This window comes from Lithobates pipiens, unplaced genomic scaffold, assembly GCF_037356315.1.
Source record: "Lithobates pipiens isolate NorthernLeopardFrog02 unplaced genomic scaffold, aLitPip1_a1.2 Scaffold_8, whole genome shotgun sequence".
Taxonomy (NCBI): Eukaryota; Metazoa; Chordata; class Amphibia; order Anura; family Ranidae; genus Lithobates; species Lithobates pipiens.
Window position 1 is genome coordinate 380936735 of NW_027507903.1, and position 23867 is coordinate 380960601.

At 45.4% G+C, this 23867-nt stretch overlaps 1 protein-coding gene and 1 long non-coding RNA gene across 3 annotated transcripts in view; one reads left to right on the forward strand and one right to left on the reverse strand.

The window, feature by feature from the left end:
* Window positions 1–1814: 1814 nt before the first annotated feature.
* On the reverse strand, window positions 1815–7851 carry LOC143964145 (uncharacterized). Of its 2 annotated transcripts, none has more exons than XR_013271074.1 (4): window positions 7683–7851; window positions 6772–6910; window positions 2107–3510; window positions 1815–1975 (listed from the first exon to the last, which is right to left on the reverse strand). It is a non-coding gene; the product is annotated as an uncharacterized LOC143964145 (long non-coding RNA). The 2 variants fall into 2 exon arrangements; XR_013271073.1 differs by having other exon boundaries at window positions 6765–6910; window positions 7683–7849.
* LOC143964144 (prefoldin subunit 1-like) overlaps window positions 6795–23867 on the forward strand; it is a 280636-nt gene continuing 263563 nt past the window's right edge. Inside the window, exon 1 of the mRNA XM_077473839.1 lies at window positions 6795–6919. Coding sequence (XP_077329965.1) covers window positions 6812–6919 — 108 coding nt within the window. The 5' untranslated portion in view covers window positions 6795–6811. The remainder of the gene's footprint in view (window positions 6920–23867) is intronic.

Here is a 23867-nt window from a genome sequence, read left to right on the forward strand (position 1 = left end):
CGTTGTTGCTGGGTGTCAGTATGACACCCGGCAACTATGATCTCGGTAAAGAGTCTCCGACGGAGACTCTTTATCACGTGATCAGCCGTGTCCAATCACGGCTGATCACAGTGTAAATGGGAAGAGCCGGTGATCGGCTCTTCCTCACTCGCGTCTGTCAGACGCGAGTAGAGGAGAGCCGATCGGCTGCTCCTCTGACAGGGGGGGTCTGTGCTGATCGATTATCAGCACAGCCCCCCCCCCCCCCCCCCCCGAGGATGCCCACACTGGACCACCAGGGACGCCACCAGACCACCAGGGAAAAGGTAATCCTCCCTAGACCACCAGGAATGCCAATGGTCAGCACAATGGATGCCAATCAGTGCCCATAATGGATGCCAATCAGTGCCCACAATGGGCATCACTGATTGGCATGCATTATTGTTTGGCACTGATTGGCATCCATTAGTACAGTATAACACCAATGCCGCCTATGAGTGCCCACCTGTGCCGCCTATGAGTGCCCACCTGTGCCGCCTATGAGTGCCCACCTGTGCCGCCTATGAGTGCCCACCCATGCCCATCTGTGCCGCCTATCCATGCCCATCTGTGCAGCCTATCCATGCCCATCCGTGCCAGGTATCAGTGCCAATTTGTGCCACCTATCAGTGTCCATCCATGTCGCCCATCCATGTCGCCCATTCGTGTCGCCCATCCGTGCCGCCTATCAGTGTCCATCAATGCCACCTCATCAGTGCCACTTCATTGGTGCCCATCAGTGCCGCCTTATCAGTGCCCATCAGTGTAGCCCCATCAGTGCCCATCAGTGAAGGAGAAAACGTACTTATTTACAAAGTTTTGAAACTGAAACAAAAAAAAAACATTTTTTTTTCAAAATTTTCAGTATTTTTTTATTTGTAGCGCAAAAAATAAAAACCATAGAGGTGATGAAATACCACCAAAAGAAAGCTCTATTTGTGGGAAAAAAATGATAAAAATTTCATTTGGGTACAGTGTAGCATGACCGCGCAATTGTCATTCAAAGTGCGACAGCGCTGAAAGCTCAAAATTGGTCTGGGCAGGAAGGTGTTTAAGTGCCCTGTATTGAAGTGGTTAAAGTTTAACTCCATCTTTTGTTACACTTTACATTGTTTGTTTGGGCCAAGCTGGCCCAAACAAACTATCTCCGTCGCTAACATATGAGGCCTCTGGATGTGCGGTATAAACGGTATGTAGCTAAGGCTATATACAGCATACCACGCTGTTTTCTGGGTTCATAGTTGCATAGTTAGTAAGGTTGAATAAAGACACCAGTCCATCCAGTTCAACCTGAGTGAGTGTCTACAATTGTCCCTATCCCTGTACATTGCACACTCACATCGGTCCCTAACCTCAAGGAGCCCACAATCCAAGGTCCCTGTTCATATACTAGGGCCAATTTTTGGACAGAAGCCAATTAACCTACCTGCATGTCTTTGGAGTGTGGGAGGAAACTGGAGTACCCGGAGGAAACCCACGCAGGCATAGGGAGAACATGCAAACTCCAGGCAGGTAGTGTCGTGGTTGGGATTTGAACCAGCGACCCTTTTTACTGCGAGGTGAGAGCGCTAACCACTACACCACTGTGCCGTTCGACTAGAGACTTCTCATACAGGGAACACAGTAGGGTCTATCACAGCAGCGCTCAGCCATTCAGAAAAAACAATGTATTCTATCTAGAATAAAAAACGTGAACATAAAAGCTAAAGGAGCTACCTCATCCTAGATAGAATTTACAAAACAAAGAACCAGCATGACGGATTATTATGGTACCATAGAGGAATTTAAACACATAATACTTAATTATATATTTATTTGAAAAATGAATACATAGAAAAACACTAGGATGTTATCGAAAGGTTCAACGATAAAGGTTACAGTATGTGTGAAACAAGATGGTTTCCGCGTTTCGCAAGGTAGCTTCTTCAGAACCAAAATTGATACGCAACCATAGAACCTTAAGTTGGAGAGATGGGAGAGATACATATATTAAAGATAAACACCAGTCCAATATTGTATACATATATCACATGTGAATATGAAGAGTATCAGAATAACCCTCAATAACTGAAAGTATTATGAACTCACCGATTGTTGAACCCAGATAGTTGAAACTGAGAAGTGGAAGCCGTGTGCCCCACACAATAATGGGGAGAGTGGATAGAGGCAGAAAACGCAGGACCTGGATCCACTGGATCCAAATAGACCCTATGTGTGTTAAAACAAGCAATAATATCCACAAAACTAATCAGAAACCACCAACCAGTACGGAAGAATAGGTTAGAAAAATAAAAAAATAAAATAAAATAAATAGAACAAAAAAATATTCCGGCCAAATATACTTACTATAGTCAAATGCCAAGTTCTAACAAAACAGCAGCACAGCCATAAATTAAACAGTTCTTATTGGGGAGCGCCCTGCTTGGAAAAAAGGGCCAAACACCTAAATAGAAAAAAAAACATTACATGCTGAACCAAGTAACCCAACGCAAAGGGAATACAAGGGGGGACAAAAGAAAGAAAGAAGAGAATATAACCACAAAAAATCACCAAAATAGGACCAGCCACTGTTTGCAAATATATCAAACAAAAAGGCAAGGAGAAAACAACATTCCTGCATAGAGTCCAAGAGATGGTCCGACCAGAGATCAGTATCCCAGGATTGATAATGGAAGGGCTGACAGGAAGGATATTTACCTGTTCAAAACCGCCACTATAAAAGAGAACCATAAAAGATATATATAATAGTAATGGACATTCAAAGTACCAAGTGACACTTCAGTAGTGGCACATAAACCACAATAGAACACATATGTCAAAAAGTATCAAAAAAAGCACCTACCATAAACCAATAGCCACTTCAGATAACACACTGCTCACCAGACCCAGCATTAGACACTGACTAGTCTGTATGGCGACAAAAACTCAGCATACAACGCTATCACCCTGATATGGGTCAGCTGCTGCAGCTTGAGAGGGGAAACACTCACTGTGTTCAGCTTCAGCTATTTTCAGAGACTTTGTTGTGCTTAGTTCTGCGCCTGCGCAGTACAGGGGGATCCTTATTGGCCGGGGGGAACTTCGGTGAGAGTGATATCATGGCCGACGCACCGATCCTCTAACATAAATATGAGAAAACAAAATTGCGCACGTGCGCAGATGAAACAAAAAGTCGCTGCACATTACATGCAGACAGCTGGGAACCCAGATCGCACCGGCACAGCGCCACTGATGGACAATGTCCATCACAGCAAAAGGGGCCCAACAAATCACACAAACATAAAGGGAATAAAGGGGAAAAAAAGGAAGGGGATTCCCCCAGACGCCAGCACCGTCAACTCCACCATCTTGGTAGGACTAGTGGGGTAAAAAACAACCACCACTAGCCCCAAGATAGACACCATGCCAGGTGGAGCTCCACCTATCCTCCCAATAAGAATTCAGGTCCCGCATATCCACCTCTGGTCACCAATCAGGTCCGCAGAATACACCCTGGGGAGGGAATATTGTAAAACATATTACTAGTCATATCCACAGTACATAGATCAAAATAGACCAGCATGTATCTTCAAAGAGTATCCCACATCTTCCCTACACTATAAAATATCAATTGTACAATCATTCATATTTCTGATTCATTATTATTTTTCATCTCAAAGAACAGTATAAAAGAAAAATGGGGGGGGGGGGGGTACTCTATCAATGAATACAAAGCTTCCTCTGGTTGGCTGAGTCAGAGAAGTGGGCTGATGACGTCACAATCTCTGACTCAATCAGTGGAAGCTTTGTATTTGTATTCATTGATAGAATACATAAACTTCTCTGAAAACTTTGCTGTGTTCCGAGTATAGGACTGGAAGGCTCAGCTCAAACTCAAAACACAGCGCTGTATGCTGTATGTAGCTTCACATACAATTTATGCTGCACATTCAGTGGTCTCACATGTTGGTGAGGGACATAATTTGGGCCAAGCTGGCCTGAACAAACTATGTAAATTATATCCAAAGATGAGTTCAGCTTTAAAATGACGCCCACCACTGGTCAACATTTGGGGTTCCTATCATCTATGGTTCCAGAGATACAGGGTTTCTTGTGCAGCCTGTCAAAAGCTACATACCGAGCGGCCAGTTTAAATACCATCTGGCACACTTGGCTCACCTCTCATTGCAGTATCACAGAAGGGGGCATATGTCTAAAAGACAAAAAACATGGGTTTATGGGTATAAGATTTACCCACAATCCTATGTTTTTGTCACACAGTTAAGAGGGAGAATGAGAATCTGGTGCTATTGAAAAGGTACTGTTATAATCAAGTTAAATCATATACTATTAGGCTATATGTTATAAGATAATAATTTATTATTTACAGTATCTCCTTACTGTGAAATTACTGGTTAGAATTTACAACTTTAAACTTCAGTAATTTGTCTGTTAAGCCACCTGCTTGAGTACAGTTTTTGAAAATATAGTAAATTACCTTAAAAACAATATATAATAATTATTTGTATATTACATACTCATGGTACTCAAGCCCTTACCACCCAGGCCAATTCTGACACTTCTCCTACATCATCATTATTTTTTGCTGGAAAATTACTCAAAGCCCCCAAACATTATATATATTGTTTATATTGTTTTAATAGACACCCTAGAGAATAAAATGGTGGTCATTGCAACTTTTCATGTTACACAGTATTTGCACAGCAATTTTTCAAACGCTTTTTTTTTTTTTTGTTAGTTAAGAAACAGTTTTATGAATAAAAAAAAAAAAAAACACACAAGTTACACCCATGTTTTTGTATAATGTTAAATGATGTTACACTGAATAAATAGATATCTAACATGTCATGCTTTAAAATTGGGCACACTTGTGAAATGGCGCCAAACTTCAGTACTTAAGAATCTCCATAGGCGATGCTTTAAAGTTTTTTACAGATGACATGTTTAGAGTTACAGAGGAAGTCTAGTGCTAGATTAATCGCTCTCACTCTAACGATCTTGGTGTATGTGGCTTTGATACTAGCCAGTGCCTCACCAGCTACTGACCTCACCGCACGTCCCTGGTGCACATATGTTTGTGTTGGAGGGGAGAATTTAGGGAGTACAAGCTGTAAGTATTGTTCTAGGAAAAAATTGGAAAAAATTTGAGGGGGGGGGGGGGGGTGCTAAGAGTGGTGATTTAGGGGGAAGATTTGTGCTGGGAGAGGGAAATTTGAAGTGGGGTAGACAAGCTGTATACTATGTGGGGAAATTTTAGTGGTAGAGGATCTGTGCTAGGAGGGGTGTTTTTTTTTGGGGGGGGGGGCGACAAATATGAATGCTGAGAGGGAGGATTTCAGCAGAGTAGCAGATTTGTACTTGGAGGAGGGGGAATTTATGTTTAGGGGTAGAGCTTCTTCTTTTTTTTTTTTTTTGGACACTGCGCCAGTCCTGAGGAGCTGAGGGCATGAGTTTTTTGGCGTGGCCGTGGCTTCGGCCTAGTCCGTGGCGTCCGGCCTCGCAGACTATCCAGAAACCGTGGCCTCGCCTAAAAACTCCTGCCCACAGCACCTCAGGACCGGCGCGGTGTCAGTGCTGGGAAAAAAATAAATCAAAAAAATCAAAAAAAATCAATGTGACCTCTCAACTTGATTCAAGATATAAATCGATTTTTTCCCCAGCCCTATTTAGGGGATAAGCATGCAGATGAATTTGCCACCTCCCTGAAATGGGTTTTTGCAGGTTGGGATGTCTGGCTCTTGAATAGATGTCCTGGCACTGCCTTCAGTTAAAGAGGTTGTAAATCTCTAAACCCGCCCTCCCAAAAGAAACCTGCAAGACGAAGGCATAATGAGCTAGTATGCATCCCATACTAGCTCATTATGAAACACTTACGTAAGACCCCTTTCACACTGAAGCGCTTTTCAGGCTTTTAGCACTAAAAATAGCACCTGTAAAGCGCCTCTTAAGCCACCCCAGTGTGTAAGCCCGAGTGCTTTCACACAGGAGCGGTGTGTTTGCAGGATGGGAAAAAAAGTCCTGCAAGCAGCATCTTTGGGGCAGTGCGGGAATGGTGTATACAAAATGCCCTGCCCATTGAAATGAATAGGCAGAGCTGCTGAAGTGTCTGCAAAGCACTTCAGCAACACGGGCGATATTAACCCTTTCTTTGGCCGCTAGGAGTGGTTGAAAGTGCCCGAATAGCGCCGCTATAACAGCAGTAAAGCGCTGCTTAAACTAGCGAAGCTTTATCGCTAACGCCTGCATCGATGTGAAAGGGGTCTTAGAATGATGCCCTCCAGTGGTGCCCGCACACTGCTGACACTTTTCCCAGAGTTACTTCCGTGGTTTGTGGGCTCCAGTGCTAATTGAACTGAGCTGCTAAGATGTTACGCCCATGCATGAGCGCGGATGCAGCCGGCCTCGGCACAGGTGCTGAAGAAACTACACGAATCGGCCATTCCTTCATTGCGCATGCGTCAGCTTATATAGTAAGTACAAGTTAAATTACAATTAAAGAGGCATACTTTACTTCCTCTTTAAGACTTAGGCTTACCTATATGTACAACATTACAAAAAGTAGCGTTTTCTACCACTTTAAATTATCAAGTTACATATTAAGTTTTATTCATTTTAATTTAACAATGAAAAGAAACAACCAAAACACATCGATTTTGTTGCTCTTGAAATGCGCTGATTCTCCCTGTGTACACGTGTCATTATATGCATCTATCAGACAATTCACATTTCTATTTTTAATTACATACATACAACCTCCGCTGTTGCCTCCGTTTGCTTTGTTCGTAATCAGTCAATGCTTACTCGGCGTATTGGCTCTAAGCAACCAATCACATCCCGCATTATTCAGACGTGCACACTGCAACTAAAGATGGCTGGATCTGTAGACCTAGAGCTGAAAAAGGTAAGACAGAACTTGAAATCGGGTGCCTGTAGTATTTTTTATTTGTTGTAAAAGGTAAGTACTTTTTTTTTTAACTGAAATGTTAGGTACTGGCTACTTTCTTGTGCGGCAAATTGAAGGCCCTGTTTAGAGTGTGGACGTCTGCGATCGCCATCTTTGGTTTATCCCTCTGCCTGCAGCTATTGCTATAGTGTAAGAGACTGTAGTCGGACAATCGTGTTCTTTATGTTTAAAAAAAAAAAAAAAAAAAGGTATAGATCGATGTTCCTTAAGGCTTGCAATATAAAGACGTTGTTAATTAATAGCCGTGTTAGTCTGATCGCTGGTTGTTTGGAGCTCGTTGGTACACGTGAAAAGCCTCATGCATTCTAAAACGTTTTTGTGCTAGTTCTGAAATGCGGTAACGCTTATCAGTTGTCTGAAGCGAACTTTGAATCACTCTGCTAATGTCAAAACAGTACAGCATGGCTTCACTTTAGACTGCTATGTCTAATCCTTCGCTTTAGTTATTCTCGGTAAAGTTAAATTCTAGGCACCAAAGTTCAATTTTTATGCATAGAAAGTAGGTTATATTTTCAATGGAATAGTTTACACTATTGCTTCCAGTTCTAGGAAAAAAAAAGAACATGATACATTTTTCCTGTACTGGAACACTGTAAAACGAATCAAGAATGCACCAAAAATGCATTGGGCCACATATGTCCTTATTTAAAAGAGAAGAATGTTTTTTTTTTATTTAAATATTTTTTTTTGAGATTCATACCGTACTTAGGCGGATGCAGCCTCAGTCCGAAGCTAAGCCTGTCCTCCGGGGCCTCTGCAGTGAGAACTGTGCGATTGAACACCGATCATAGTTTTCATAGCTCCGTGAGCAGAGAGCTGCAGACTGTCAGTTCCAGCTCTCTGCACTTCTCCCTCGCTCATTGGAGCGCTGAGCTGTGGAGGGGGGTAGAGTGGGCTGTCTCAGGCTCTCAGCGGCTCGCTGAGACGGGTGTCAGTCCAGGCACCTGGCAGATCCAGACTTTGGCGTGATGATGCGGTAGTGCCTAGACTGGAATCCGTGACCTCAGCAGAGAGCGGACTTAAAAAATAGAAGTGCAAAATGAATTGCGCTCTTGTGATCCATAGGAGAAGCCCAGCCAAACGAGCTTAGTTTGGACTTCTCCTTTAAGGCCTCTTGTACGCTGCTGCTAAATGGACATTGAGACCCCATTCACACCTGAGCGTTTTGTAGCTTGAAACCTGAAGCTACAAAACGCTAGAGGGGGGAAAAAAAATCTATTATTCTCAATGGAGATGGTTCACATCTCCACTCCATGTCGCCTGAAGCTCAAACAAGTTCTGGACCCTTTTTTGTCGCTCAAATCTAGCAGATTTGGGCATTTTTCTTCTTTTAACATTGGTGACCTTTTGCCCTGCACAAAATCGCGGTAAAAAATGCAGTGAATCGCGGTAAAAAAAGCCGCAAAATCTCTGTAAATTTGCGCGATTTTCTGCTTGAAAACGCTACGCTCAGGTGTGAATGCAGCCTTAGGCCTCTCTCACACGGGGCGGATCAGTAAAGATCCGCCCCGTGATGATCCGCTCGCTCAGCGGGGATCGCTCCGTTGTCCCCGCTGAGCCGGCTGCGGACAGGGCGGTCTCCGCACACTGTGCGGGGACCGCCCTGTCAGCTCTCCGCTCTCCTCTATGGGGATCGGACGAGCACGGACCGTGTGTCAGTGTTCATCCGATCCGCTCTGCAGACGGACAGAAAAATAGGATTTTCCTCCGTCTGCAGAATCGGACAATTGCGGAGGCGGACAATAGCGGGTGTCTGCGGATGCTCATCCGCAGACACCCGCTATCCCATAGGGATGAATGTATGGCCCGTATTTCATCCGCAAACGGATGGATGAAATACGGACATACCATCCGCATGTGTGAAAGGGGCCTTAGGAGCAGTTGGTCATTTTTTTTTTTCAACTGCTCCTGAACTCTCCTCTGTTATCAGTACATGTAAATCGGGTCGTTTCTAGTCTTTTCTAGGCAGTTGAGTTTAGAGGCCTTTTTTGGAAAGCAAAAAAAATTTGTTTAGGTGCTGAGTTTAGAGGCATTCCAATCGCTAAACGCGGTAACTCACGTTTTAGCCATGTTTCGTTTACAGGCGTTTTTTATTTTTGAGAATTAGTTTTATTTTTCAAATGCAAACTTGGCTAAATGTGGCATGTAAACGTGGCAAAACGGACGGTTTAAACATGGTTACTATCTGTCAAGTTAAATCGTTCAGGAGAGGTTGTAAAAAGTCCAGAGTACATTAACTGCTTCAGCCCCAGAAGATTTGACTGCTGAATGACAAGGCCATTTTTTTGCAATTCAGCACCGCTTCGCTTTAACTGACAAGTGCGCGGTCGTGCAGCACTGCACCCAAAGTTAATGTCCTTTGTTTTTCCCCACAAATGGAGCTTTCTTTTGGTGGTGATCTCTGCAGGTTTTTATTTTTGCGCTATAAGAACCCTTTCACACCGAGGGCGTTTTGCGGGCGCTATAGTGTTAGAAATAGCGCCTGCAATCCGCCCTCAAACTGCTGCTCCATTCATTCCAGTGTGAAAGCCCGAGGGCTTTCACACTGGAGCGGTGCGCTGGCAGAACATCAGGAAAAGTCCTGTCAGCAGCTTCTTTGGAGCAGTGAAGGAGCGGTGTGTTTACCGCTCCTCCAACGCTGCTCTACATTGAAATCAATGGGGCAGTGCTGCATTACCGGCGGCAAGACGCTGCTATTGCGGGCGGTTTTACCCCTTTCTCGGCTGCTAGCGGGGGTAAAAGCACCCCGCTAGCGGCCAAATGCGCTGCAAATCTGACGGTAAAACGGGCGCTAAAAAAAGCAGCGTTTTGCTGCCGGCGCTATGGGCGCGCCAGTGTGAAAGGGGTCTAAACAAAAAAAGAGCAACAAAAGTATATTGATTGGTTTGTGCAAAAGTTATAGAGTCTACAACGGGGCTCAATCCTGGGCTACTAGACAGGCCTCAAGTTACTCGCCACCAGTTGCCCCACACCTGAACATGCTCTCAAAAATTATCTCCTTAAATGACACTTAAATGTTTTATTGAGAATTAAGTTCTAAAAAATAAATATTAATAACTTTATCCGTGCCCACCATGCCGCCTACCTGTGCAGGGGAGGAGAGGAACAAGAGAGCCACCCGGATGATCAGAGCACAGTGCAGGGAACACAGCGATAACAGCTTTCTGTCTATCAAAGTCCTGGGACCAGGGGACGAGGCTTTATCTGACAGCGATTGGCGGGGAACATGGCAATGTGAAATGAAAGCCATTATCGTTGTGTTCCCTGCGCTGTGCGCCTCTCGCTCTTCCCCCTCTGCGTTCGCTGGGAGAAGGACTCCCATTCCACCCAGGCTGCTGGAGGTGCCCCCCCCCCCCCCCCACTCCAGGCAGCCATAGCTCGCCAGCCCTCCAAATGCAAGTGCAATTTTTGAGGGCTGATCTACAAAATAAAGAAATAGAATATATTTTCTATTCATAACTCTATCTCTGCACAATTAATCTTCAAGAATCGTTATCGGGATCCTGACTAAAGTGTTTCACAATTCTTTCTATGCAAAGAATTCTCTCTGCTGTTCTGAAGCCACAACATTCAAAAGAAAGTAAGAGAAAAACTGGGCAGTCTGCCAAGAATCACAACATTGTTTATCAGTTGAGCTTAAGTATAAGTGCTCATGCACACGGACGCTTTAAAAAACTGGCTGCAAAGCTAGCTCCGACGCCTGGAAAAATCGTTGTTAAAAACTTGATTTTTACCGCGTTTTGCATTGGCGTTTTTGCGCGTTTTTGTGCGTTTTTTTGCGTTAAGTAGCGTTTTTTAAGAAACACATCTCTTGGCTATAGCACTCAGAAAACAAAGAAAATATGTTGCGTGTTTTTGCGCGTTTTCCCGCGATTCACATTTTTACAGCTCTAGCTCCACGCCACGGAACGCACTGGTCCTGGGTTTTTTTTACAGCTTAAAAACGCCTATGCCATTTGCAGCTCAAAAACGCCTAGGTGGGCATGAAGCCATAGACTAACATGGACAGCCCATTTTTAAGCTGCAAAAAAAGCTCAAAAAAGCGGCTGTAAAAATGTCCGTGTGCATGAGGCCTAACCATTGTAACAATTTGTCAATGGAATAGACTTTGTGCGTAAGGCTCGGTTTACACAGGGGCGACTTGTCCAGGCGACTTCGCCGCCTGACAAGTCGCGCTCCATTCTGTACTATGGAACCGTTCTAATAGGAGCGACTCAAGTCGCTCCGACTTAGAAAAAAGGTTCCTGTACTACTTTTGGGGCGACTTCAGGCGACTTGCATTAACTTCTATACAGAAGTCGTTTTGCAAGTCGCCACTGAAGTCGTTTGCAGGTCGCGTCTGTGAGTCGCGCTGCAAGTCGTGCCGCCCCTGTGTGAACCGAGCCTAAATGCAAAAAATTTAACCACTTAAACACTAAACCTTTTTCTGACATTTGTTGGTTTCAAGTTAAAATCTTTTTATTAATTTTTTTGCTATATATTTTAGTAGACACCCTAGAGAATAAAATGGTGCTTGATGCAATATTTTATGTTACAGTGGTCTTTCAAATGCATTTTTTTTTTTTAAATTACTTTCATGGATTACATAGTCAGGTTGAAAAAAGACACATGTCCATCAAGTTCAAAGTTTGTATAATGTGAAAGATTTTACGTTGCGAGAATCGTGATCTTTTTATTATAAGCAAAAAAATTGTAATTCTCATTTTGGCCAGACACTTAAATGTTTTATGCAGAATTACATTTATAAAAATAGATATTAACAAGTTTTTCTGTGCCCCCAATGCAGCCGTGTCCCCAGTGCAGCCTACCTGTGTAGGGGAAGAGAAAGGAGAGCCACCGCCACCTGGTTGACCAGAGCGCAGGGAACATAACAGCTTTAATTGCTGTGTGTTGCACACCGTCATACTGCCCCTCCACCTTGTCCAGGCACTTTGAAAGACAGATCGCCTGTCCAATCCTGGGACGGGTGATCTGTCTATCAAAGTGCCTGGACAAGAGGGAGGGGCTGTATATGACGGCGCACAGCGTGGAAGCCACAGCTATTGAAATTAAAGCCGTTATGTTCCCTGCGCCCTGATCAACCAGGCGGTGATGGCTCTCCTCTCCTCTCTCTTCCCCTACGATGACTCTGACAAACCCAGGCTGCCAGTGGTGCTCGTCCACACCCAGGCAACACACACTCGCCAGCCATCAAAATCCAGTCGCAAAATGCGAGCAGGCGAGTGGATTTTTTTCGAGGGCTGTGTGTATGTATGTATGTATGTATGTATATATAGCCTAGCGAAGGAGATAGACCTAGGAACCCTGCGGACCTATAGGTCTGTGTTTTTTTTGTTGTTTTTTTTTTTAATGCAGAAGCTTGGCTTTTTGCACAAGATGAATGATCCTGTGATCTTCTATCAACAGCTGGCTGGGTGACAGGCTGGTTCACTTATCCTTGTAGTCTCCCCAGTCCAGCCATCGAGCGTGTGCAGGTCGCAGCTATGGCTCTGCAGGCCACGACATACCTCAGCTCCAGAGGTGGTCGGTGAGCTTTATGCTCCAGGGCATACATATGACTGGGCTACTGATGTCTGCGTCACAGTATGCCGGGCCAGTAGTCTTCCCTGTACTGATCAGGAGCTGACTACCATGGAATGTCTCTCAGCTCTTCACGACTGGTAAGTACAGCTCTCCCTGTCTCGGCAGGGTGGAGCAGCTGGGCATTCCCTGGGAGGTCGATTCGGGGGGCCCCCTCACCCCCTCTCTTCTCTCCCTGGTCCCTAACTTCCCTCCTTTCCCCCTCTCACGGGGGGGCTGTACATGTGCTGAGCGGTGTGTGTGTGTGTGCCCTGGGCTCTCACCTGGGGGTTTAGCTGTGCTGGGTGCCTGGGTCCTGCAGCTTAGTCCTGCTGGATGCCTGTGTAGTCTGCCCCTGTATTGGTGCAGCGCTGTGTCTGCCACATGTTCTCTCTAGCCTCTCAGTGCTGATCGGCGGCCATTTTAAGTATGGGCAAGGGTCAGACATGCTTCTGGCTTCAAGCGCCCATTTTCCTAGTGATTCTCTATTAGAACACTGGTGGCCATTTTCTTGTAGCCGAACCACGCTTTTGTGCTCTAGCAACAGCCCCTGTGCCCTCAGCTTCCTGTTTGGTCATCATAGAGCGTTAGGAGGTTTATCCTGTGATTCTGGACACGTGTCAGATCGCTCACCGATTGTTCAACGATCGTGCGACCGGCCGGCCACTGACACAGTTTTGCTATCTCTGTATCTGGGAGTGCTGGGGATCATCAGGCACTGCAGTAATACAGCGCGGAACTGCCCAGAGTGGTGAGTCCAGCGGGTTAGAGCCCCTCAGTCAGCGGCAGCAAGGAGGGTGGGACTGTCACTGTCCTAAGTCCCCTTCGGTTGGCAGACAGGGTAGGGTCAGCATGGCTTCAGAAACTGGTGTTTCTTCCCCTGAAATCCAGGCATTTGCAACCGGGTCACCTGTGGAATGCGCGGTCCCTATGGACACCCTTACGGCGGTCCTCAATTCGTTTGTTGCCAAGATAGAGGCGGTATGTGGGAAGAAAGGTGCGAAAAAGCGACCCCTGCCCCTCCGTCCTCTGGGGAGAGCTCTGACTCAGGTCCTGCTGAGGCCGGTGACCCCTGCTCTGTCTTGTCAGATGATGCTGACCAGGACCGTTCGGACAGTGAGGATGAGTCTGTTAGGAATCTTCTCTTGTGATCAGTCAAAACTCCAGATGTATTGAGAAGCAGACAATTTATTTCTGATGTGGCCCACAACAGAGAGACATGCTTACAGGACAAAAGCTGAAGAAAAATGTCTACCAAAAAGAATGTGTCCCCCCTCCTCATACCCTACAAGAATACCACCTCTATGCTTCTATTGGCTGAGGAAACATAAATAACGTGTCATGGTACGAACTGGTACTTTTATTTTGGCTATCATATTTAGTTAAATCTAATCATCCTACAACTTACTATGGAGTTAATCAAGACAAAACAATACAAGTTAATACAATAATGTGCTCAGAAGTAAGTTTTTAAAAATCGGTCTCAGGAATATTGTTTTTCTAATAGTCACACAATAAACATTTAAAACTTTTCGAACATTCCCTCCTCTTTGTGTGACTATTTTATCTCAACACATTTCGATGATAGTCCCTGTGTTATACACTTTCGGACTGTATGTCATTAAGTTGAGCTTCAATGTCCACATAGGTCTCCTCGGAGGTAGAGAGGGTTTGATACATTGTTCTTGAGACTGCAGTTTCAATCAGTTTTTGTGAAAGTCCTCGAATACAGGGAATGCAGCAGCATCCGCAAGTGACCAAAACAGCCAAAGCCACAGCGATTGAGATCAAACATGATGTGATAAATCCAGTCCATTTACTGAACCATCCTTCAAGCCAGGTTGTGAAAGGATCATTAATACCTGAGTTTTCCGCCAATTCATTCGATAGTGCAGTCAGTCCTTCCAAGGCTCTGGTCACTGTCCCTCCAGGAGCTGTATTGTTAGGGATAAAGGTACAACACATGCTACCAAACATTTTGCATACCCCTCCTCTTTCAGCTAGGACCATATCTAAAGCCATTCGGTTCTGCCAGGCCATTAGAGATGTGGGGGCCAACTATTCTGCTAGGCCCTTCACAGCATCCCTAGTATAGTTTACAAATCATTGTTGGTTTTATTTATATTTATATTTATATATTTATATATATATATATATATATATATATATATATATATATATATATATATATATATATATATTTTAATCCAGTCAACATTTTTATTTATAGTCACCCACCAGAGAAGAAACTCAAACCCAGCTGTCACCTGATTCCTGGCTTTAAACTCATCCGGCACCCCGCGAAGAACCCCAATCTCATCTATGTAGATCTGAGAGTCAAATGACCCCAAGGGAGAGGTGTCCCTCCGATACTGTCGGTGACTCTTAGTCCACGGGTATTCTGACAGGATTCTTAGGGGCATAGCCAGCTGGACCATAGCGCAATCCCCTTGGGCATTGGCCGGTAGTCTAGCTCGCAGTTTCTTATCCCCACACATCCACCAGACATCAGCTCTCTGAATATCATGTTCAACCCAGTCACCGTTGTCCGTGTTAATCCTCTCCACACAGTAGTCATCGGGTAGTGACCCAAGATCCACCGCGCTATGGTTCCCTGGGAGTGCAAAACAAGTAAAGTTGCCCGGATAAGCGGTAACCGCTGGAGGTATCTGAGGTCTCTGTACTGGGGGAAACAACAAACTCAATCTGTAACAAGTAGAATTTGTTTCAGATTTATAGCTCTTTTTATACAATTGCAACATACATTTTAAACCTTCTGGATCTGTATTGTGATCTAGAGGAAAAGGAACTGTTGCTAAATGTGGTCTGGCTCCTGCACAAACCAAACCGTTTTCCTTTTTCAGAGTTCTAACCGTGTACCTCAACCATTCTGACCACTCATTTTTTTATTTTTTCTTGGTAGCCCGTCTCCAAAGCTATGGCATCTTCTATTGTTAGGTTAGTGAATCTTATAGTTTTACTCAGAACTTCTATTTCTCTAGTCGTCTGTCCAGGACAGCACTAGAGAGAGAGGCTCCACCTCCAGAGGCAGGAAACACAAACCAGATCTTTAAAGGGCGGTCTCCATCCCTTCCCCTTCAGTCTTTGTGTTTCCTCCACCGGAGGAGGAGGCTGGATCAGGAGCTCTCCTTCCCCTGATGGTGGGATTGCCCATAAGAGACGGGGAAGGAGTTCTGGGTACCTGTTGTTGGTAACAGACATGTGAAGTCCTCCGGTCGGGTTGACAGCAGCTACGAACCGGCGTTCTCCTTCTGAAGCCCGGGGAGGGCTGTCGTTTCCCCGTCTGACGATAGGTTCAAAATTGGGCGGGCACAGGCATCGAGTTCCGGCCTGTGGAACGCAGGAGGAGGATAGAGGACTTCCGGGGATCCACTACCGGTTCCGGGTCGTGCGGCGAACGTGGACGTTCGGGACCTTGGCGGCTATTTTAAAAAGCCTCGGCCACATAGCGTTCGTGCTGCAATTCTTACGAAGGGAAAAGCCTCCAGATGGTTAGGCAAGATTATGATCGAATATGGATGCAGTGGAGTGTGGCAGTGGAGCCGAACCAGCTCAGGTAGGCAAACACAGAGGTGTCTTGTACCTACAGGGCTGGGAGAGAGGGGGAGGGGGAGTGATGGACTAATCAATGCAAAGGCATTCTGAAATGGTCCAGGTGTGTTTTTCCTCCCTCCCTCTCTTAAACAGGATCCGGACTAAAGAGTCTTGCGAATCCTGTTAGTGGTTGGTGGGGTGCACATAGGTGTTTGGTGAAGGCGTCCTATTTTTGCTAAGGTTTCGCTGACGTTGGCTTGTCTGTTTTTCCCTTCCTTCTTCTCTCCTTCTCTTGCCTTAGGCTCTGCCCAAAGAACCAGAGAGGTCAGGGGGGAAGAAGAGATGTCCTTCATGTATGAGTAAATTAAAAGAAGGATGGTCTAAGCCACTTTGTAAACCATGCATAGACAAATTGGTCTATAAGAAAGCTACGGGAGCTTGTAAGGATTTGATTTCTGGAGTACAGAAAGAAATGGAGTCCATCAAAGCTATGTTAGCGAACCTTGAAATCCCAAAACCAACCGCAGTTCCCCCTGCTTCCACCCCAGTGGAAGGTGACGAATCAGGGGAAGAGGAATTTGATTCTCTGGATGGCCTAAGTGAGGCGGCATCATCCAGAGATGTTCCTGTTCAAGGGTCAAGCTCTCCCAGATACAGGCTCTCATTCGAGGAGGTTGATGCCTTATTGGGGGTGATCTATGAGACGCTCGAAATTAGAGAAGAGCCAGTCTCCCTGTCCTTGCATGACCGGATGTATCAAACCCTAAAGGCAGATTCAGTTAGGGTCTTTCCGGTTCATAGCACACTGATAGATTCGATCAAGAGAGTGGGAGGAGCCAGAGAAAAAGCTATTTTTTCCTAAAAAGTATGAAGCGGAGATTCCCCTTCAGCGAGGACCCCTCTTGTGTTTGGAACAAAGTGCCCAAGGTAGATGCAGCTTTTTCCCAGTGTGCAAAATCAACAGACCTCGCCTTTGAGGACATGGGTGTTCTCAAGGAACCCATGGGCAAAAGGGTGGAGGTACTGCTGAAGAGGTCATGGGAAGTAACCATGACTAATTTAAAACCTGCGATGGCCACGACAATAGTGGCTCGCAACTTGGAGCTCTGGCTGGAACAATTACAAGGCCATTTGGAAGGGGGGACCTCCAGAAAGGAAATTCTGGATTCCCTTCGTATGCTACATAAAGCAGCAGGTTATATAGCAGATGCCTCTGCAGAGTCTGTTAAATTGTCAGCCAGGACCGCTGCCCTCGTAAATTCATCTCGCAGGGCACTTTGGTTGAAGTCTTGGTCAGGAGACTCGGCCTCAAAAGTGAGGTTATGTGGCATCCCCTTTGAGGGAGACCTCTTGTTCGGACAGGATCTTGAGAAAGTCCTGGACCGTACTGCGGACAAGAAGGCCTTTCCTGTCAAACCCAAAAAGACTACAGGTAAACGCTTTTTTCGTCCTCAAAGGCAGGGACAGTCACAAGGACAGACCCCTAAAGAGTCAACCCCTAAGAAACAGTGGGTGGGAGGAAAACAGGCAATCTTTTCCTCTTCTAAAAAAAACACTAAATGCCAGTGACTTGGTTCCTGTGGGGGGAAGACTGGGGCAGTTCCTCCCACAGTGGCAAAAGACTACCCCAAATTCTTTTATTCTGAGGAACATCGGGGAGGGTTACAAAATACAGTTCAAGCACATCCCACCTACAAGGATGTGTCTGACCAAGCCTCCCAAGGATCCCCAGAAAGCGACAGCTTTGCTGTCGCAAATTGGCGATTTAATAGACCAGAGGGATCTAGTGCCAGTCCCGACACAAGAAATAAACTACGGTTTCTATTCGCACGTGTTTGTAGTGAAGAAACCGTCAGGCAAATTCCGGTTGATTTTGAATCTGAAGTTACTGAACGAGTGGGTAACTTACAAGAAATTCCGGATAGAAACAATTTTTACAGTGAGATCAGTACTCCCTCCAAATTGTTTCATGGCCTCTCTCGATCTAAGGGACGCGTATCTACACATCCCGATCCGAGAAGACTCTCAAAAGTATTTGAGGATAGCGATTCTTTGGGGAGGACAGATTCGATACCTCCAATTCAGGGCTCTGCCATTCGGTCTGTCTTCTTCTCCCAGGATATTTATCAAGGTCTTGGCAGAAGCGTTGGCCCCCCTAAGGTTGAAAGGGATCGCTGTCATACCATACTTGGATGACCTTTTATTCTTCAGCCCCTCAAATCTCCAACTGCAGGGAGATCTGAGGGTAGCCATCTCTTGCCTAAAAAGGCTGGGGTGGTTGGTAAACAAAGAAAAGTCGCACTTGATACCAACACAGGCCATACAGTATCTAGGTTTTCTGGTAGATTCAGTGTCACAGAAAGTCTTCCTCACAGGGGAAAAAGTAGAAAAGGTGAAGGAGACTGTAACCTTTTTTGCAGTCCAATCGGACAATTTCCATCCGATCAGCTATGGCAGGGTTGGGCCTGTTAGTAGCAACAATCCCTGTAGTTCCCTGGGCAAGAGCTCATTTCAGGTGCCTTCAGGCCAATATCCTGAAAAGCTGGGACGTGACACAAGAATCCCTGGACGGGACTATCCATCTATCCTCAAAGACCAGAAGGTCTCTTTGGTGGTGGAAGAGGGAGGAGAACCTAGTACGGGTCTATGGTGGTCTCCTCCAGTGTCTGTTCGCATTACCACGGATGCCAGTGCTTGGGGCTGGGGGGCCCACTTGGGGTCGAAAGTAGCCCAAGGCTGCTGGGAGAAGACACAGTCCCAGAGGTCGGCCAATTGGAGGGAGTTGCAGGCAATCTGGGAAGCCTTAAAGGCTTTTGCCAGGGATCTGAAGGACCACCATGTACAGGTCCTCTCGGACAGTATATTGGCGGTTTCCTACCTAAACAAGCAGGGAGGAACAAGATGCCGGTCCTTGATCAAGCTAACAAGTACGATCATGCATTGGGCAGAAGAAAACCTAAAATCGGTTTCAGCGGTCCATCTAAAGGGGGTGGACAAACACCTGGCAGACTTTGAGTCGACACCGGGTGTACGAATCAGAATGGTCACTGAACAGGGAGAGTTTCCAGCTGATAGTGTGCAAATGGGGTCTTCCGGAGGTGGACTTGTTCGCCAGGAAAGCGAACACCCAGGTCCCAGTATACTTCTCCCTAGAGAGGGAGGCAGGGGCAAAAGGGATAGACGCCTTGGCACAAAACTGGGCGTTTCACACTTGCTATGCCTTTCCCCCATTCAAACTAATTCCTCTAGTCCTGAGGACGTTTTTGCAGGAACGGACCACATTGATACTGGTGGTTCCGTATTGGCCGAAGAGACCATGGTTCTCAATGCTGCTGGGCCTGACAGACGAGCCTCCCCTCATACTGCCCGAGAGAGTTCAGTTCTGTTGCCAGAAATACAGACCCTAAAGTTATCGGCCTGGCGTCTGAAGAGAGTCTCTTGAAGTCTAAGGGGCTCTCGGATAGGGTAATTAAAACGCTCCTTTCTAGTAGAAAGAAAGTAACCCAAGCAATTTATGTTAAGTATTGGAAGGTTTTTTGTTCATGGACACTAAAAAGGTGTCTATAAGTATCCCGACGGTCTTGGAGTTTTTACAAGACGGTGTAGATAAGGGACTGGCCATCAGTACCTTAAAGGTACAAATTGCGGCCCTGTCTGTTTTTTTGGATCAACCCCTGGCGGTAGACCCGCTAGTCAGCAGGTTTTTTAAGGGATTGACCAGGATTAAACCTGTTCCTTTCAAAATTTTACCCAAATGGGACCTGTCAATTGTGTTAAAGGGATGGGTAAAAAAGTCTCGGGAAGAACAACTTTCTTTGAAATGGATCACGCTTAAAACGGTGTTCCTAGTGGCTATTTCCACAGCATTAGCGAGCTTCAGGCACTTTCGGTGAAAGCCGTTTTTACAAATTTTTGAAGATAGGCTGGTGTTGCGCACGGACCCTGGGTTTTTGCCCAAAGTAGTAACAAAGTTCCATAGAACACAGGAAATTGTTTTACCTTCGTTCTGTGGATCCCCCACTAACCCTAAGGAGGTGTGTCTTACAGTATCTGGAGATGTCAAAAAGCATCAGAAAATCAGATGCATTATTTGTTTTACATGCGGGTAAAAAATTGGGGTCACAAGCTTTAAAAAATACAATTGCAAGGTGGATCAAACAAGCTATTGTAGAAGCCTACAAAGGAATGAAAATGGAATGTCCTTTTTCCCCCATGGCTCACTCCACACGGGCACTATCGACCTCATGGGCAGAGCGAGCTGGAGCAACACCAGAGCAAATTTGTCGAGCAGCAACTTGGTCAAGCTACTCGACATTTATGAAGCATTACAGATTGGACCTTATCTCAGCGCAAGACCAGGCGTTTGGGAGAAAGGTCCTTCAAGCGGTAGTCCCCCCCCTAATCTGGTAAGTTCTCGTTGATCCTCTCTAGTGCTGTCCTGGACAGACGACTAGAGAAAACGAGAGTTAGACTTACCGGTAACTCTGTTTCTAGGAGTCGTCGAGGACAGCATGGATTCCCTCCCTATATGCTATTATAATGCTGGACAAGTGTTTTTGTCGTTACAGAAGCAGTTTCCGGTTACAAGACTGAAGGGGAAGGGACGGAGACCGCCCTTTTAAAGATCTGGTTTGTGTTTCCTGCCTCTGGAGGTGGAGCCTATCTCTCTAGTGCTGTCCTGGACGACTCCTAGAAACAGTTACCGGTAAGTCTAACTCTCGTTTTTAGTATGGCTTCTTCTTTCCCTTCTGAGTCTACCTTTTCCTGTTGTCTAGTTTTATTAGGTGGTAATACCTCAAGGAAAAATGTTCCTGACACCCATGCTCCCATGGAATACAACCGCTGATCTTCCTTCCTCGGCTCGTTTAATGTTATCAATAGTTGGTTACAGTTCTTACTATTTGTGCAGGGGGAGTTGGCCGCTTTTGTGATCATGAGTCTCTCCTTTATTCCACTCTTTTTAGCCCCTGGTTGATTATACCCCCAATCTTGATGCGCTGTAGTCCACAGGGCCTGATCCCATGCTTGACATCCTGCTCTATTCCAGAGCCAGCAGATATATTTATCTGCCCATAGAAGTCCTCTAGCCCCAGTAGTATCCCCACAATCTGCAATCTGACAGAAGTCTACCAGTATAGTGCTAGTTATTCCCTCTATAAAGTTTTAGATTCAATGCTTTTCCTGTTCTTTCCCAATCCAAAGGCTCCTCTACTCTTCCATAACGTATAACCCCCTCTTATGGATGCCTCTCTTAGAGTCACCAGTAACCCAAGGATAATTACTGTCCCTTTCATCCTAACCAGCTACAGAGTTCCAGCGGATAGGATAGGGGAATTGGAAGGGGAGGGAGACTTCACCGGTTTGAGACAAGTCCCACCTTGTGTGAGACCTCCCTTTGTAGCCGGATTTTCTGAACCTTATAGCCATCTGGCCCTATTCTGCCTGTAAAACCTTTTTGTAATGGGACTGGTGAATCCAGGTAGACTTCTCTGCAATCCTTATCGCAGTAGGGGTAGTTAAGAGGACTTTAAAAAGACCATCCCACCTTGGGGAGTACCACTGCTTTTTTCTTATGACTTTTTATTGAGACCCAATCTCCCACATGCACCTTTTCATCTTCTTAAATTGGACCTTCTAGACCAGAACCAAAATCATTAGTACACCTTTGTATGAACAACCTAGACATGTATTCTGCTGGTGTGTGCTCAGACTGCTCACTAGGTGTTTCATTTGATTGTAAGGGTATCTTATATGGCCTTATCATTCCAAATGGGCTTAAAGCTTCTTTTGGGGGTGTGATATACATACTGGTCACAGCTACTAGTAGGCAATACATTCAATTATTTTTACCTATTTCTTCCATAGCTTTTCTCAGTTTGCTTTTTAGAATGCCATTATGTCTTTCTACCAATCCAGCTGATTGGGGATGATAGGCACAATAGTATTTCACTTTAATTCTCATCACTTCTGTCAAATGTTGTATATTTTTAATTACAAAATGAGGTCCATTATAATTGTCTGTGCATCTGCACTTCCTGTCGGGAATATCTCCACCCATTTGGTCAGGGTGCCTGGTTACCAAACAATATTTCTTCCTTTCACATTTGTCTAATTCAATAAAATCCATGCAAATGTGTTGGAATGGATATTGCGGTGTAGGGAACTTCCCTTTCTGTGGTCTTATGCCTCCCTGAGCATTGTGTCTTGCACATATTGACAGCAAAAAAGTTTTTTTTAGTAGTTGGTGAAGCCATAGACTGTACATACCTTTAAAGCGGAGGTCCACCCTAAAATGGACCTTCCGCTCATCGGAATCCTCCCCCCCTCCGGCGCCACAATTGGCACCTTTCAGGGGGGAGGGGGGTGCAGTTACCTGGATAATCCAGGTAAATACACCCACTTCCGGTATAGCTCTCTGCGGAAAGGGGCGTAGATTACGCCCCTTTCCGCAAGTGCCCGCCCCTTTCCGCAAGTGCCCCGCTGCCTGCTGGGAAAACACACAGATCCCAGAGGCAGCGGGGACCGTCCTTATTGCGCAGCGCGGCTCGCGCATGCGCAGTAGGGAACCGAGAAATGAAGCCGAAAGGCTCCATTTCCTGATTCCCATACCCAAGAGGGCGGCGGCAGCACCCGAGAAACGATCTACAGATCGGCTTCGGGTGCCGACATCGCGGGCGCACTGGACAGGTAAGTGTCACTATTTTAAAAGTCAGCAGCTGCAGTATTTGTAGCTGCTGGCTTTAAAAAAATAATAAAAAAAAAAAAACGCGGAGTCCCGGCGGACTCCCGCTTTAAATAAACATCTCAGTCATCCCCCTGTTTGACGCATGAGTTACTCCATGTGTCAATACTGCTGCATATCAGTAAGGACTGTATGATCTATCTCTATGGATTTCTCGTTCTGTCATTATTTTATGTGTTTCTTGTGCCGCTATTTTGGCAGCTTCATCTGCCCTTTTATTTCCCTTTGAGATGGGGTCTGTATATATTTTGTGTGTGCTTGACATTTACAGATTGCAAGCTTTTTTGGTAACTGTATTGCATCTAGGAGTTCTAAAATGAAGTCCGTATGTGAAATTGGTTTACCACTGGAGGTGACCATCCCCCTGTTTTTCCATTGTTGTGCAAAAACATGTACTGTTGAAAAGGCATATTGACTGTCAGTGTATATGGTTACAGATTTTCCTTCTGACAGTATGCATGCTCTTGTCAGTGCTACAAGTTCTGCAACTTGTGCTGAATAATGTTTTGGTAGTGGCCCCGCTTCCAAAATCTCATCCTGTGTCACTACTGCATATCCTGTTGCATTTGTGCCATCTGGATTTTTCTTACTAGAACCATCAACAAAAAGTATCATGTCAGGGTTAGATAATGGTACATCTTTCAGATCACTTTGTGGCAGTACCTTTTCAGCGATTGCAGCAGTGCAGTCATGTTTATACCCGTCAGTAGGAAGTGGTAGTAGTGTGGATGGGTTTAATGTAGTACACCTCTGTATTGTTAAGTGAGGTTGTGTAAAGAGTATTGTCATACAGGAAAGGTGTCGTGCTGGGCTCAAATGTGATACCTTTTGTTGTAACAGGATAACAGACACTGCATGTGGTACCTTTTTATAGTTAGTAAAGTTGAATAAAGACACCAGTCCATCCGGTTCAGCCTAAGTGAGTGTCTAGCCCCTACCCCTGTACATTGCACACTCACATTGGTCTCTACCCTCAAGGATCCAACGTCCCCATTCATATACCAGGGCCAACCCGGGACAGAAGCCAAT